General features: G+C 44.9%; 1 protein-coding gene across 1 annotated transcript; it reads left to right on the top strand.

Annotated features, from left to right (window-relative positions):
* Positions 1-228: 228 nt before the first annotated feature.
* sh3bp4a (SH3-domain binding protein 4a) lies at positions 229-10,692 on the top strand. The gene is made up of 4 exons (XM_038997044.1): positions 229-352; positions 474-2,872; positions 9,989-10,177; positions 10,468-10,692. Exons 1-4 carry the CDS (start codon positions 229-231, stop codon positions 10,690-10,692), a joined length of 2,937 nt encoding a protein of 978 aa, XP_038852972.1.
* Positions 10,693-17,401: the final 6,709 nt, after the last annotated feature.

Genomic DNA, 17,401 nt, shown 5'->3' with positions numbered 1-17,401 from the left:
CCTAGCCAAGACTGTCCCCACTTCCTACTAAATCAAACCATGTTGTAAATTGTGATGATTGAATCATTTATGGCTCTTACAGGAAGGGCTCAATCACAGCTAATGAAGGTGCTCTCATTTTTGTTTCCTTTAGTCTAGATACAATGGAGAGCTGCCAAAGACTGAATATCATCATTGGAGAAATGGAAGAGTAGTAGTGCGACTGCAACTCGGGCAATTCGCACCAAAATGGCGGCCCACCGGATCATCAGAGTGACCAACAGTAACCATGTTCTCCCTCGCTGCAAATCGGAGGGCACGCTCATTGATCTCAATGAAGGGCTCTCTGAGGCTAGCCTCACAGATGTCAAAGGTGAGGATTCAATACTGACTAATGTACCAGAGAGTTATTCAGCCGTTTAAAGATATATTGATTTGAATGCAAATTGAGGATGCTTATGTGAATTTCTGATCTTCCTTTTCTTTTCATGCAGTGCCTTCTTCCAGTGCCTTACGGCTGGACAATTCAGCTTCCTTTGTAACTGCTCGTGAAGTAGTCGCCATCAAGGATTACTGCCCATCTAGCTTTACCACGTTAAAGTTTTCCAAAGGTGACCGGCTTTATGTGATGGACACGTCGGGTGGAGAGTGGTGGTATGCCCACAACAACACAGAGATGGGCTACATCCCCTCAGCATACGTCCAGCCCATCAACTGTAGGAACTCATCGCTCAGCGATAGTGGCATGATAGACAATATAGGGGAGTGTACAGAGGAAGGGGCTAAGGAGCTGGATCTCCTAGGGGAGTGGACAGGGGTGTCCGTTAAGACCACTCCTTATTCGCCTTATTTTAACAGCAACCCCTTCTCCCTCCATACCTCCTCCACCAACCCCTTCATCAACAGTGCTCATCTACATGGTTCTCTGGACCAGAACTGTAATGAGAGGGGAAGGTCCACGGACCTGTTCGTCTTTGACTCCCTGGCCTCCCCTTCGGAACCTAACTCTACCTCCAGCACCACCATGATCAATGGCTTTAGTAGCTGCAACATATTTGACATGATGACAGCCACCAGCCCCAACCAGGACTTACAGGTTTTACAGACACTGCGAAGGGATAACCCATTCTTCAGGAGCAAGCGATCGTACAGTTTATCGGAGTTGTCCATCCTACAGACGCAATCCAACCCCCCCTTGCCTTCTTCCGGGTTCTTCACCGGCCTCAAGGCTCCCTCGCCAGAGCAGTTTCAGAGCAGGGAGGACTTCAGGACTGCGTGGCTAAACCATCGGAAGCTGGCCAGATCTTGCCATGACCTGGACTCTCTGGGGCAGAGCCCTGGTTGGGGACAGACTCAGCCGGTGGAGACCAACATTGTCTGTAAACTAGACAGTCGTGGAGGGGCTGTTCAGCTCCCAGACACCCAGATCAGTGTCCATGTCCCTGAGGGACACGTGGTTCCTGGAGACACCCAGCAGATCTCCATGAAGGCCCTACTGGACCCTCCACTGGAGCTGAACAATGACCACTGCTCCACAGTCAGCCCAGTGGTGGAAATCAAACTGTCCAACATGGAGACCAAGTCATTCATCACTCTGGAGATGACTGTGTCCGTGACGGTGAAGAAAGACAGTGGTCAGGTAGCTGAGGTGCTCTGCGTCCGGAGTGACTGCAAGGAGGGACCCTATATAATCATCCCACATGCTTACCTATACAAGGACACAGTACAAGTCCAGTTGGATAACTTGGAGCCGTGTATGTACGTGGTGGTAGTGGTGCAGGCCCAGCACATCAACCTTAATACAACTGTATGGGACAATGTGTTGAAGAAAGTCACCCTGGGTGTCTATGGGCCCAAGCACATCCATCCTTCGTTCAAGACGGTCGTGGCCCTATTTGGGCATGACTGTGCCCCTAATACCCTACTGGTGAGTGAGGTGGGGAAGCAGGCCCACTCCGCCCCTCCAGTGGCGCTCACGCTGTGGGGGAAGCATCAGTTTGTCCTGGGACGGCCCCAGGACCTTCAGGTTGGCCTATACTCCAACATGTCTAACTATATGATCAAGGCTAATGAGCAAGCCAGGATTATTCGGGCCTTCCAGGTCAAACTGGGGAAGGTTAGCCGACTCATTTACATGATCACATCCAACAACCCTGAGGACATATCAGACTTCACCTTGCAGGTCCAGGTCAAAGACGGCCTGGACTGTATCCTGGCTCAGTTCTGCGTCCAAACACCGCAACCGCCTCCGAAGAGTGGAGCGCGGAACACCGGCCACAGGAGGTTCCTGAAGAAGAAAGAGGTGGTGGGTAAGATTATTCTGTCACCTCTGGCCATCACTGCCAAATATCCACAGTTTCAGGAGCGCTGCATCACCAACCTGAAGTTTGGCAAGTTGCTCAAATCTGTGATCAGGCAAAACAAGAGCACATACCTGTTGGAATACAAGAAGGGAGATGTGATCGCCTTGCTGAGCGAGGAGAAAATCAAACTACGAGGACAACTGTGGACCAAAGAGTGGTATATTGGATATTATCAGGGAAAGACCGGTCTTGTTCACACAAAAAACGTTCTGGTTTTGGGGAAAGTCAAGCCTATTTATTTCTGTGGTCCGGACCTCACGACGACCATGCTAGTGGAGCAGATTCTGAAGCCTTGCAAATTTCTCACATACATCTACGCCTCTGTGAGGACGGTACTCATGGAAAATATAGGGAACTGGAAGGCCTTTGCAGACGCACTGGGATATGGGAACTTACCTTTGTCTTGTTTCTGTCGGACTGAACTGGACAACGAGCCTGAGAAGGTTGCGTCGGTTCTGGAGAAGCTCAAGGAGGACTGCACTAACATGGACATCAAGGAGCGGAAGACCTTCCAGAAGGAACTCATGACAGTACGTCTGTGTGTGTGTTTGTCTCTCTGTCTCTCTCTCTCTGACGCGTGTGTATGTGTGTTTGGAAACCGCTCGTCGTGCACGTTGTACCTCTTAGGCTGTAGAAGCTATTCAAAGGTGTAGTTCAATACAGAAACCATATCAAAAGCGAAAGAAATAGGAAATTCCACTTTCTCTGGAAATAGGTAGCGCCTCTGTGTTTATTCCCTATTTTCCATCAGCAGCAGATGTTGACATGGTGTTTCCATTCTGTCAGAGGCAATGGGCTGTGATGTACTGTGAGATGGGGGGGGCTGATATGTTACTGTACTCAGGTTATTCAGTCACGTGTGGTAAGAAGTTTTCCTCGTCGCCTTAGAGTGCCTTAGGAGTAGGCCCACTTGTTGGGAGAATACGTGTGTTGTGACTTACAATGCACAAAAACACAGCTACGTCACCTCCTTCAGTGCAACTCCGAGACTGAGACAAACAGAGACGACAATATCCTGAGAGATTCTCCTCAAAGCAGGCAGGGTTGCTGTTGTGACAAAAAGTGTTGACTCAACATGCCTCTCACTTCCTCGCCAGTCACCCTTTTCAAGTTTCAGACAGAAGTGCTTGGTAATGTAACTATACCCCGCATTGCAACAGTCACAAACAGGCAACAGTTGTTTGAATTTGGATCTGTGGCGAAATTGGATCTGTCTGGGAAAGTGAGGTTGATGTCTTTTTCACAATGCTTGCTTATGTAAACCTCTTATCAGTCGGAGCTAGCATATATACGTTTATTTTGGTATGAAATATAACAGTTGTTTATGCCTTTCAATGGTATTTTGATCAAAGGCAGGCTAGAATTCAAACAAGCAACCATTTTTTCTGCCAACAGGCATGATAAGCTGATGTTAGGCGTTTAGGTTTGTGCAAATATTGCCACTGCTAGCTACTGTACATACAGTAGACAAAGGGATGAGGATGGATTGGTCTCAGATAACAATGATCCATGCTGAAAGCCCTCATACTACCCCTCCTCACACACACACACACACATACACATTATTTATGGTGGACACACAGATCTGTTTACTGTGCCCCCTAGCCTGGGAGTAACCTAACATAGCGGGCATAAAAGAAAACACCTGAGTGGAGTTCCCACATCCGGTTTTCAATGGAAGAGGAAGTTGAATGGTTGAATGAGCTGTATCCCTGAAACCTGGAGGCATCTGGTTGTTGGCAACTCTGCTAATGGTGTCCTGGAGACGGTCCCTGAAATAGATCCATGTCCAATCTTTTCATTCCAGCCAGTCCCGGTAGCCTTCTAGCCACAGTAGAAACAGAGTGTTGTTGCCGATCCTGATCAGGCCAAGACACACCAGATATAACATCAGTGACACAACTGTTGGTCCATATTGATCAATGAAATACTGTACATTAGAGCAGGATCTTGAGGACCATTGATATTCCTGTGCTGTAGTCTACATATGCTGCGTCTTACTTTGATCATCCTGTTGTTGCAGGAATTTTCCCGCACAGCAAGAAGAAATGCAAACGAGTAATGTATTCTAGGCTTAAAAAGTTAGTCATTTCCTTGATTTGCCCTAACCAAAAAATGTATCAACCGCTATACATTATATTCCACAGAACAATTCACATTTCCTGTTGCTACAAGATTATTTATCTGCGGTGTGAAACTGGCTCAAATTAAGATTTGGGATCTGTATATAGGTTTGTGTGGGGGAGATGGTTGTATAAAGGTTTGACAATATTGCAGCCCTTTATGTCATTATAGTGAGAGTCTATGGTGAGAGTCTAGTGAGAGTTCTGTGGTATTTCTGTTGTTCTGTGGTCATTCTGTGGTTCTGTAGCCTTTCCTCAAATTGAGTAATTTGCCATTTTGGTTACCTTAATCTCACACAGTAGTAATTCATTATGTGGACTAAAACTGTTAATCAAAAGGTTTGTGCAAAAACGAAACTAAGAAGCTTTAAAGCTCAGTTAGTAGGCATTGTTAGACAGAACATAAGCATATGACCTAACCATGGTTGTCTGAATTAACACAACAACAAAAAATACACTACTTGACCAAAAATATGTGGACTCCTGCTCGTCAAACATCTCATTCCAAAATCAGGGGCATTAATATGGAGTTGGGCCCCCCCCCCCCTTTGCTGCTATAACAGCCTCCACTCTTCTGCGAAGGCTTTCCACCTGATGTTGGTACATTGCTGCGGGGACTTGCTTCCATTTAGCCACAAGAACATTATTGAGGTCGGGCACTGATGTTGGGCGATTAGGCCTGGCTCGCAGTTAACGTTCCAATTCATCCCAAAGGTGTTCGATGGGAAGGAGGTCAGGGCTCTGTGCAGGCCAGTCAAGTTCTTCCACACTGATCTCAACAAAGCATTTATGTGGACTTCGCTTTGAGCACGAGGGCATTGTCATGCTGAAACAGGAAAGGGGCTTCCCCAAAACTGTTGCCACAAAGTTGGAAGCACAGAATCATCTACAATGTATGCTGTAGCGTTAAGATTTCCTTTCAATTGAACTAAATGGCCTAGCCTGAACCATGAAAAACAGCCCCAGAACATTATTCCTCCTCCACCAAACTTTACATTTGGCACTATGCACTCGGGCAGGTAGTGTTCTCCTGGCATCCGCCAAACCCAGATTTGCCCGTTGGACTGCCAGATGGTGAAGCATGGCGGCGAGCTTTACACCACTCGTGATCTTAGGCACCACACTTTACACCACTGGTGATCTTAGGCTTGTGTGCGGCTGCTCGGCCCAGGAAACCTATTTCATGAAGCTCCCGACGAACAGCTCTTGTGCTGACGTTGCTTCCAGAGGCAGTTTGGAAAGCCCTCATACTTTTTTTCACTTGGTAGTGAGTGTTTTAACCGAGGACAGATTTTTACGCACTACCCGCTTCAGGACTCGGAGGTCCCATTCTGTGAGCTTGTGTGGCCTACCACTTCGCGGCTGAGCCGTTGTTGCTCGTAGACGTATCCCCTTCACAATAACAGCACCTACAGTTGACGTGGACAGCTCCAGCAGGGCAGAAATTTGACAAACGGACTTATTGGAAAGGTGACATCCTATGACGGGGCCACATTGAAAGTCACTGAGCTCTTCAGTACGGGCCATTCTACTGACAATGTTTGTGTATGGCGATTGCATGGCTGTGTGCTCGATTTTATACACCTCTCAGCAACGGGTGTGGCTGAAATAGCCGAATCCACAAATATGAAGGGGTGTCCACATAGTTTGGTATATATAGTGTAGCTGATTATTATATAAAAGTCGCTTAATAAAAGATAACCGAGATTAGCACTTCAAGCTAAGTGGCCTATGATTCAAATTCCTCACAAAACGTTTATTCACAAGTGTGACCACCATATCCATAGCTCTGTTTAGCCTACACAACGCTGTGCTCTATGGGCTTTGACAGCCTGCCTTCCCTTTTTTTCTGAGTCGCTGGCATGGTCTGACAGGTGTCGTCAGTTGAAATGTGAGGAGAGGAAAGGAGACATTGGTCAGGCGAGATAGCAGGCCAGGGGGGGGGGGGGGGGGGGGTTGGGCGACCAATGCAACCTGACACCGCTAAGAATTCTCAAAGTGATGGATGGTGTTGCCCAGGTAGCAGACAATTGAAATGCCATCCCACTGCTCATCACTGAAATTGATCCCAACGGCCAACCAGAAAGACAGAGAGAGACACCTGCAGATTCCACAGAGTAGTAAGACACCTCCCTAGTCTTTATTTCTTTCTTTAACCTTTATTTACACCGGGTGTCATATTAAGACCCGGGTATTTCAGTCCAAGCAAAATTCTTGCTTGATAAATTGCTCTTTGCTAAGAAGCTATTTTTTATTTATTTTTGACCATTTGAATTTAAAATAAACTTTAAATATGAAATGTAATAAATCTTTAAACATGAAAAATGTAAAAAATAAATACAAAATTAAACAATAAATACATTTAATAAATTGTGTGTGTAGTAAGACACTGACTTTGCACAGACACTTTTGACAAATAGATACGGCAATGATTTTAGTCACTACTGCCATCATCCTATGTACTGTACGCACCATTAAATATAATGACTGAAAGTCACCGTTGGGCCTACTTTCCCTATTTCAAACTACAGAGAGAGTTTATAGACTGCTGATGTAGAAACTTTTTCCTCACATATAAAGTCCCAGGTTGACTTTAATAAGTAGGTTGAGTCCTTGTTACTGTGTTCTCCCCTCTCCCCTCCCCTGCTGTTAGTCTCAGGGACACTGTGTGTGTGTGCGTGTGTGTGTGTGTGTGTGCGCGCATGCATTTGGCGCTTGTGTGTGTGTGTGTGTATACGCTCCTTTCCCTGCCTTTTAAATGCAGGGAGAAGAGCCAGACAGGCTCATTTGGAATGAAGCTTAGAGAGATAACTGCCTCTGAGAGCTCTGAGGCACATGGTAAATTTGAGCTGTCAGTCATGTCTGTCAGGGCTTTCCCCCAGTGGACATGTGGATCAAGTCAGAGAAGGAGTAAGCCTCCACACCCACACACACAGTTTCGAAGGATGTCCCTAAAGCTTCCTCATTTTCTTTAGCCTGCCTCCCGCTGGCATTCAGGTGCCGTTCTCTGATTGGATGGGGAACTGTCTGAGTGTGCGTGTGCGCAGGCATGTACACACACACACAGGATACACTTCAGAAGATTTCTGCGAGTTACGTAGTTTTATCATAGGTTTAGATTAAGAGTTGAAACGAGAAGTAACCGTGACTGGCATGAGGCCTTTTGGAATTGGAAGGTTTTATAAGGATCCATTGCACTCTGGAATGTTTGGAAAATAAATGAGATCACTCACTGAACTGTGCAGGAGGTCATTCAAAAGAGCTGGATTCCTTTTTATACAGTACCTGTCTGAAGATAAAGATAATGGAATATGACATTATGAGCTATTGGTTTCATGAAAGACTTCTGCATGAACCATAGTACATTATCATAAAGTTTTTGGTTTGCTCATGTTATGGGATACAACTTAAGCAGCATTTAAGCATTGTTTATCTGCTGCCATGGAATACATGACCCAACTCCTCAGCACTGTATTGGAAAATGACATGTCATTTGGTTTGAGGTTTCCATGACAGGAAGTGATTGAAGGATTAAGAGGATAGATGTTGAGTTAAGAGGTTTTAAGAGACAGTGATTCAACTAATCTTCCTGCTGGTTGAAGGCTATATGTCATAACTGTGACATGGTAACTAGAGTTGCACTCCAAATGGCACTCCATAGGGGTCTGGTCAAAAGTAGTGCACTATATAGGGCCCTCAAACTCAACTCTGGACCTCGAAGCCAGTTCCACACCATTTTTTAAAAATTTCTCCCCTCTAATCAGGAACTGATTTAGATCTGGGACACCAGGTGTGTGCAATTCATTATCAGGTAGAGCAGAAAACCAGTAGGCTCCGAATCTCGTAGGGTAAGAGTTGAATACCCCTGATATATGGTATAGGGTGCCATTTGGGACTCAGCCTAGTAACTACGCTACCATGTTGACTCCTTGGCCCTGCCAGACCGGTGCCAGATGTTGTGAATGACACAGCATTAGGTCTGTGACCGAACTGAGCCACTCCATTGTGTCACTCACAGTTGACTCAGTTGGCATTGTTGGCAGATGGCGGTAGAAGCCGGCCCAGTAGCCGGACAGATGGTGGTGATGGTGGACGTTATGCTGCAGTCCTATTTTAGTAACTTTGACAGAAATGTGAGTCCTGATACAGCAGTCAGCGCAGGACAGAGGCCAGCTCATTAAAACAGTGCTGTTCAGAGTCAGGCCAGGTGGCCGAGGTGACTGGAGTAGCACTGAAATGCTTTGAAGACAGTGTATGTGTCCCGGTAGCACCCTATTCCCTATTTAGTGCCCTACTTTTGACCACAGCCCATAGGGGACTATATAGAGCAGTGTTTCCCAACTCAAGTCCTCGAGTACCCCAACATAACTCATTTTTATTATAACCCTGGACAAGCACACCCGATTCAAGCCCTAAATGAGGCCGGGGCTACAACATAAATATATGCTGTTGGGGGTACTGTAGGACTGGAGTTGAGATACACCGATAGAGGGAATAGGGTGCCATTTGGGATGCAGCAGTCACTCAGCTCCCAGTCACTCAGCTCCCAGTCACTCAGCTCCCAGTCACTCAGCTCCCAGTTTGACAGACCAACATATGGATTTGAGTGGTTCAACGCTCCACATGCCTCATTCTCTTTCTGCAAAGCAAACACATGCTGGCTCTTCTATTTAGATACAGTACTGTGAAAAATATAGATAGTATGCCTGCCTCAGCAGATCCTGTCAAGTTGCAGGCTAACTCTCCAAAGAGACTTTGAAGTGGAAAAAACGTTTATGTATTAACTGTGTTGTAAGATATAGTGGTGAAAAAATATGCAGTCTCTTATTGGCAGGCTCAGTCTCTTAACTGGTTGGCTCAGACTTCTAAACATGAGTTCCTGTACATAAAACATATTGTTTTTACTGGGTCGTACTTTCCATTATCCTTTGATATTATATAGCCCTCCTGGGTTGTAGCCTACACAGTGTAGACATGCTGTATGGCAGCCCACCTCCTCGTGGGATCCTGATAGACTTGATTTACAGTCTCTCGTTCTTTCATCCCCTGTTCGTCTGTGGTGTTTCTGGTAGAGAGAGGAGGGGATTACTAGTGTATTTTCCCTGGCCTCCTGGTTTTATTCTTGTTCAACACATATGTGCGTTTGTGTGGTAAGACCTAGAGAGGCTCTTCTGAATCATGCTATAATTCACCCTCAGACTTCACAGCAGGCTTTGTTAGAGAATAGGGAGGGATAATGTAGCCGTCGTTAGAGACGCACATGTATTGTATCAAGACAACACCCTGGTCCCCTAATGCTGTTCCTCCCCACTCCATTCACTATGTCTAGAGAGTCATGTCTTCACACCCCTTTAATGGTGAACACTATGTGACACAATGGTGTGTCATTGCTGGTCCTTGGGGTGTGTTGTTGAACTATTGTGTCGTAGCTAAATGTTGTCTTCCGTCGACGACCTATGCTCCAGGAGGACTAAAAAGCTTGACTTAGTAAATCAAGTTGTCTCTGTGTGGCCTTTCCTCTAGGCCCTGTTGAAGATGGACTGCCAGGGTCTGGTGGCCAGGCTGATCATGGACTTTGTCCTGCTGACCACGGCCGTGGAGGTGGCCCCGCGCTGGAGGGAGCTGGCGGAGAAGCTGGCCCGGGTGAACAAGCAGCAGATGGAGCAATACGATGCTCCACACAGGGACAAGAACGGCCTGGTGGACAATGAGGTGAGATTATCAGCCCATTACTTCGAAGATACTGTAACGTTTACTGAGTTTGACCGGTATTGACTGCCTCAGACCTGTAACAAAATGGACGTGAGAAAATGCTAACCCTGCTATCAGTTTCTTGGGTGCAATGTTCTCTTATATCAGCCAGTCAGACTTGACCTTAGAAGCATTTGGAATGATTCTCTGTCCCTTTTGTTGATCTTGAAGGGTTTTATAAGTACATTGGATTGATTGATTGATCGGTTGTTCTATAACAGTCAATTGATTGATTGATCCTATGTTGACAGTCAATGTGGAAGCCAGCCTATGACTTCCTGCTGACCTGGGCGGCTCAAATCGGGGACAGCTACCGGGACGTGATCCAGGAGCTGCACCTGGGCCTGGACCGGATGAAGAATCCCATAACCAAGCGCTGGAAGCACCTCACCGGAACGCTCATTCTGGTCAACAGCCTAGATACGTTACGCAGCTCTGCCTTCAGCCCTGTAGGACAGGGGGACTATGCCATTTGATCTGAGACCATCTACATCTGAAATGGTATCCTATTCCCTACGTAGTAGTGCACTAGTTTTTGCAAGAACCTGGTCAAAAGTAGTGCGATATATAGCGAATAGTGTGCCATTTAGGATGAACACTGAGTCTCTGGAGCTTGGCACTATGGATCCAGCAGGACTACTACTGGCCTCCTCCAGCCCTCAGGATGACCAATCACCAATCGCACATTGACCATCGCTGTTATACCAGGAACGTTCAACTCTTGACCCTGCTCCCATCCTCTTGCACAGGACTACAATGGTTTGTAACCAGTAACCACCACTTCACACAGAGCACATGTTACTGTAGGTCCATTTCTCTGGCGGGTTAAACACTCAACACTCTCATTGGAATTTAGAGTAGATTATTATTAAGCCACAATATCGATGTGATTTCATAACGGTTGATGTTTCAATCAATTTCTAAAGGGTGGTTATTAATCTGTATTGTCTTTTGCTACGCATTTTTTCTACAGAAAGTGGCATAGCACTCATTTTTATGGCTTTTTTTTCACTAAATATGTAGAGATATATATTTCAAATTAAAAATGTACAGAAACTTGATTTATGAAGTGCATTATATTATACACAATCACTTCTGATTTCTATTTCTATCCCCCTTAAGTGTTCCTGTGCTTAAAATCTCTTTTTGACTGCTCTTTGTACTTTTTGCTTGCCAAAACAGTTAGGTGCTAGCCTAGATCACAGCTTATTGTTCTTCACAAAAGTATCATCAGTTCAGAATAAACCTCCTTTGGTTAGTTTCCTCTATGTTCACTTTAGGACAAAATGCAGTGCCACAAAAATTTGAATACTAATTACATAATGTATCCAACAAGGATCTTTTCTCTTTGTTTTCTGAAAATGTATCTTTATTATATGTATCTTTATTATTTATAAATCTTTATTTCATTTGTTTTAACCGGCAGTAACGGAATGAACAATTCTTTTGAGGAATTCAATTAGATGTGATGGTTTAAATGGTTTGGTCCGCCATTTTGAAGCTTGTGAACTAATGAAGCCTTTTTTGTCCTTGATTTGCTCATGAATATATTTTGGTTGCTGTGTTTTGCATTTTCAATGACACCCTTATCAATCAAAAGCTCAAACTCTGGAGCTTTTAATCTTTATACATTCTTCCTCTTCGTGTAACGCTACTGTATGTTTTCAGTGCAAGAGCTGTATTTTGTATGTTTTGTGAATGCAGATGAAATGTTAATAGTATTATTTGCGTAGTTAAATTGTCACACTGGTCTGTGACGGTACAGATTGACAAGTTCTGCACATCGATGCCTCTATTAGTTGTTGTCGTTACCTGTTGGTTCGTAGTAACTCAATAAAATGGCTGACAATTCAAAAGTGCCTCTGTCAGGCAGTGTGCAGCTTTCATGGTCGGAATTTGTGTTCCGTGATTCTACATTCACAGACATTATTAAACATCATTTGTCTCCGTATGGCTCTACACAAAGCAGCACAGTGACAGAGTAACCTAGGCTACAGTGTTTTCTGGGAAGGAGGTATTGGACTCTTGGGCTAGTGGCCAGTTGACTTGTTTGCTCATTTAAGGCATTCCTAAGCATTTGCATCAGGCTGATTCATGAGATCAATCTCATACTGTAGATAAATAACACAATTAATTGTAGACTTGCAAAAGGAATCCAATTTCTTTTGCATTTCCATAAAAAAGGTACTTTTAATGAGGTAACTGATTAATGAATTAAGCTAAAACAATTCTGGAATTAATGAAAACACAAAGATATTATAATGAACAACAAATCACAGTAATATATGGATGGATTAAATACTGTATGCAACAGGATCTCACAAACTAATTTCCAGTCTTGACGTTCATCCAACTTGCGCCAAGGTCTAATTGCGAGGCTGCAGTTAAATGTCAAATTATGCCGTCAAAAAGTGAGATTGGGTTGCAGCAACTGCCTCTTAGTTACATTTGACATTTTTGTAATTTAGCAGACGCTCTTATCCAGAGCAACTTACAGTTGGTGCATTCACCTTAAGATAGCAAGGTGAGACGACCACATACTGTATCACAGTCGTAGTAAGTAAATTCTTCCTCAATAAAGAAGTTATGAGCAAAGACAGTTTTTTTTGGGGGGGGGGGGGGGGGGGGGGGGGGGTGAAACAGATGTCTTATTTAAGATACTCTTAGAAAAAAGGTTTCAATAAGGGTTCTTGGCCTGTCCCCATTAGAGACCCTTGTTTGGTTCCAGGTAGAACTATTTGGGGTTTCATGTAGAACCCTCTGTAGAAAGAGTTATACATGGAACCAAAAACGGTTCTATTTGGAACCAAACGGGTTTTTCAAAGGGTTCCCCAATGGAAACAGCCGAAGAACCCTTTTAGGTTCTAGATAGCACCTTTTTATTTTTAAGTGTAGGGTTTCAGACGTTTTCGGAAGATGGACAGGGACTCTGGTGTCCTAGCACCAGGGGGAAGCTGGTTCCACCATTGGGGTGCCAGGACATAGAAGAACTTTGACTGGGCTGAGGGATTGGAGAGCCAAGTTGGGATATAAGGTTTGACCAGAGCCTGAAGGAAGGGCAGTTCCCCTGGCTGCTCCGTAGGCAAGCACCATGGTCTTGTAGTGGATGCAGCTTCGACTGGAAGCCAGTGGAGTGGTGACATGAGAAAAATTGGGAAGGTTGAAAACCAGATGGGCTGTGGCATTCTGGATAAGTTGCAGGGGTTTGATGGCACAAGCGGGGAGCCCAGCCAACAGATAGTTGCAGTAGTCCAGACGGGATATGACTAGTGCTTGGATTAGGCCCTGCGTCAATAGTTGTTTGAGTTCATGGGAGGCCTTGGTTTATCTGAGTTCAAGCGATACGAGCGTGGCTACCGAAGCCAAGGTATTACACATAGTTAAGTAGAAGGATGTTTAAATATATGAAACTTTCTCTGTACCCAATATTGAGGGTAGAGCTCTCATTAGAGCCTAGCAAAGGGCACTGCAGCAGTTGAATCAATGTCATTTCCATAGCTCTGATCTAAATGTGCCACCCCCTCAATCAAAAGAGAGGGGGATGAAAGAGAAAGAGGGGGAGCAAAAAAGAGAAGGAGAAGAGTGGCCAGACACCGTTGCATTCCTAAACGTATAGATCACGTCTATTATTGTGTAACTGTGTCCTGTCGCACCTTTTTATAGTAATAATGGGGTTAATTAATTAAACTAAAGCTTTGATAATTATTCCTCCCTAACGGAGACAGACTCCCCATGGTGACGGAGGGGCACCTTCAGTTCCCTTCCTCCTGCTTCCATATGAGTCACCATGGCGATGAACATTCCTTCCTGCCCGTCGCCTGGTTACAGCTCAATGGCCTTCATCGTGTGTGCTCAGAGAGAGGGTCACGCCATTGTCTGGGGTTCGACCCTCTGCTTGTGAATCATGCATAAACCAATGAATGCCCATGAGACACTAAGGCCAGCCCAGAGCATACACAGTGTATTGGGACATTGAGGATGGCTGTGAAAGAAATCCTCACGCAAATGCAAAGTACAAATGCAAAGCAGGCCTACAATCATCACTTTCTCAGATAAGCTTCAATTCTTCAGCTTGGGACAGGGCAGGGGTTTAGTTTCCCAGGCCCATGTTTCACCTCATGTGTTCTTTAATTTCTCAAACTGTAAATGAACTGTTATTGTCAAAAGAGGTGCCTAGGCTAGTGGGTTTTCTAATGTAGGAAGCCCTTTTGAGGTAATGATGATGTGATCATTAGTCTAACGATGGAAGATGTTGTGAGCTGAGGGCAATGCTTGTCCCATTTACTAAATGTTGTTAGATTTCATATCCTGTCTCCCTGGGATCATGAATAATCACCTCTGTCCCTGACTCCGTGTGTGTGTGTGTGTGTGTGTGTGTGTGTGTGTGTGTGTGTGTGTGTGTGTGTGTGTGTGTGTGTGTGTGTGTGTGTGTGTGTGTGTGTGTGTGTGTGTGTGTGTGTGCGTCCGTACATGCATGTGTATGTGACTTTATAGGGAGGGAGAACATATTGGCTGAATGTGCTCTATTGATGATTTGCTGTCTCCATGGTAACCTCTCCATATAAACACTTGCCAAGGGAGTGAGCTTGCCTCTGTCTGAGAAGAGGGGGAAAGCACTTGAGCTTCTACTGCCAACAGCCTGACACTGATGGAGAGAGAGGGGGAGGGTCTACACACTACAACTCTACACACAGTAATCATCTTAAATCCTGTTGATTTCAACTCAATGTTTCTACAATATTCAACAATATTTTATCTGTGCAAAATAAATAACCTAACCAGGCAACAAAAGCCTGCTAACCTAGTTTCAGATGAAACCAGTGTAGGCTAGTTACTCTCTAGGTCTGGTCATATAAAAATGCCGTCCTAAGTAGTATACCAAATGGCCTTGTTTTTAATTTTCCTGTTCACTTTCTAATGTCCCATGGAGTCTTGTAGATTTCTGTATATCACACTGTCAGGTGTCAGCACACGAGAGTAAGAGTACAGTCAGGAGGACGGGAGGAGGACAGGACAGGACAGGAGGGAATGGCCTGGACACCCATGGCACAAAGGGGACACTCTTTAAGTAAAGGTCTCACTGGTTCAGCAGCGAAGGGAGACTCTCTCTTTCTCTCTCTGTCTCTCTCTCTCTCTCTCTCCAATCCAGGCTGCATCACATCCGCCCGGGATTGGGAGTCCCATAGGGCGGCGCACAATTGGCCCAGCGTCGTCCGGGTATGGCCGGGGTGGGCCGTCATTGTAAATAAGAGTTTGTTCTTAACTGACTTGCCTTGTTAAATAATGGTTACATTTTTTGCATTTTTTAAATAATCAATAGGAGGTTATTAGACAATCCCCTCTTCTAACCTCTCCAAATGAGAAAGTGATTATTATACCAGGAGTGCTGCAGTAATTGTTTCTAAACACATGACTGGAGTTTCATTTAGCCTACAGTAGATTTCTGCCATACAGCCATTCGAAATAGGCTGTTCTGTGTTTTAGCCACAGAATGAAATTGTATTGTATTGCATTGTATCTCTATGGTTTTAACCTTTATCGTTTCTTAAGTCCGAACTCTGAACTAAGTATACTGGATGTTACTATTCTCCATTGAATGTATCCTTGTGTCTATACCTTGACACGTTTCCTTTCGTCTCAGGAACACTTCAAGGCTCTTGAAACGGCCAGTGCCTAGCAACAGAATGGGTCCCATGTGTTCAGATGTGTTGAGTGTGTTGCTTTCCATGTCAATATGTGTGTTATTCTAATCCACACACCATTTCAAGCTCCTCTAAGGAAGTGTGAGTACGTGACAGGCTGCCACGTTTGATTTAATCTATAAACAAACATAATTTAATAGAATAGAATGGAATAAACTTAATTTTTTTCCTGTTAACTACATTTTTGGATAAAGACGATATGCAAATCCTGCTTCACAACAGCTTGCGCGTGTGTATGTGTTTCTGTAGATGCGTGCGTGTGTGTGTGTGTATGTACAGTCGTGGCCAAAAGTTTTGAGAATGACACAAATATTAATTTTCACTAAGTCTGCTGCCTCAGTTTGTATGATGGCAATTTGCATATACTCCAGAATGTTATGAAGAGTGATCAGATGAATTGCAATTAATTGAAAAGTCCCTCTTTGCCATGCAAATGAACTGAATGCCCCAAAAACATTTTCACTGCATTTCAGCCCTGCCACAAAGGACCAGCTGACATCATGTCAGTGATTCTCTCGTTAACACAGGTGTGAGTGTTGACGAGGACAAGGCTGGAGATCACTCTGTCATGCTGATTGAGTTCGAATAACAGACTGGAAGCTTCAAAAGGAGGGTGGTGGTTGGAATCACTGTTCTTCCTCTGTCAATCATGGTTACCTGCAAGGAAACACGTGCCGTCATCATTGCTTTGCACAAAAAGGGCTTCACAGGCAAGGATATTGCTGCCAGTAAGATTGCACCTAAATCAACCATTTATCGGATCATCAAGAACTTCAAGGAGAGCGGTTCAATTGTTGTGAAGAAGGCTTCAGGGCGCCCAAGAAAGTCCAGCAAGCGCCAGGGCCGTCTCCTAAAGTTGATTCAGCTGCGGGATTGCGGCACCACCAGTACAGAGCTTGCTCAGGAATGGCAGCAGGCAGGTGTGAGTGCATCTGCACGCACAGTGAGGCGAAGACTTTTGGAGGATCGCCTGGTGTCAAGAAGGGCAGCAAAGAAGCCACTTCTCTCCAGGAAAAACATCAGGGACAGACTGATGTTCTGCAAAAGGTACAGGAATTGGACTGCTGAGGACTGGGGTAAAGTCATTTTCTCTGATGAATCCCCTTTCCGATTGTTTGGGGCATCCGGAAAAAAAGCTTGGAGAAGACAAGGTGAGCGCTACCATCAGTCCTGTGTCATGCCAACAGTAAAGCATCCTGAGACCATTCATGTGTGGGGTTGCTCCTCAGCCAAGGGAGTGGGCTCACTCACAAGTTTGCCTAAGAACACAGCCATGAATAAAGAATGGTACCAACACATCCTCCGAGAGCAACTTTTCCCAACCATCCAGGAACAGTTCGGTGACAAACAATGCCTTTTCCAGCATGATGGAGCACCTTGCCATAAGGCAAAAGTGATAACTAAGTGGCTCGGGGAACAAAACATCGATATTTTGGGTCCATGGCCAGGAAACTCCCCAGACCTTAATCCCATTGAGAACTTG

This window comes from Salvelinus namaycush, chromosome 7 (genome assembly GCF_016432855.1).
Source record: "Salvelinus namaycush isolate Seneca chromosome 7, SaNama_1.0, whole genome shotgun sequence".
In the NCBI taxonomy this organism is placed as follows: Eukaryota; Metazoa; Chordata; class Actinopteri; order Salmoniformes; family Salmonidae; genus Salvelinus; species Salvelinus namaycush.
The sequence above is the reverse complement of the archived record's forward strand: the minus strand, read 5'-3'. Positions and strand labels throughout refer to the sequence as shown.

Coding starts and splice junctions, on each gene's coding strand:
- sh3bp4a (XM_038997044.1), top strand. CDS start 229: ATGGCGGCCCACCGGATCATCAGAGTGACCAACAGTAACCATGTTCTC. Junction 2,873..9,988: donor TCCAGAAGGAACTCATGACA/GTACGTCTGTGT, acceptor CCTTTCCTCTAG/GCCCTGTTGAAGATGGACTG. Junction 10,178..10,467: donor ACGGCCTGGTGGACAATGAG/GTGAGATTATCA, acceptor CTATGTTGACAG/TCAATGTGGAAGCCAGCCTA.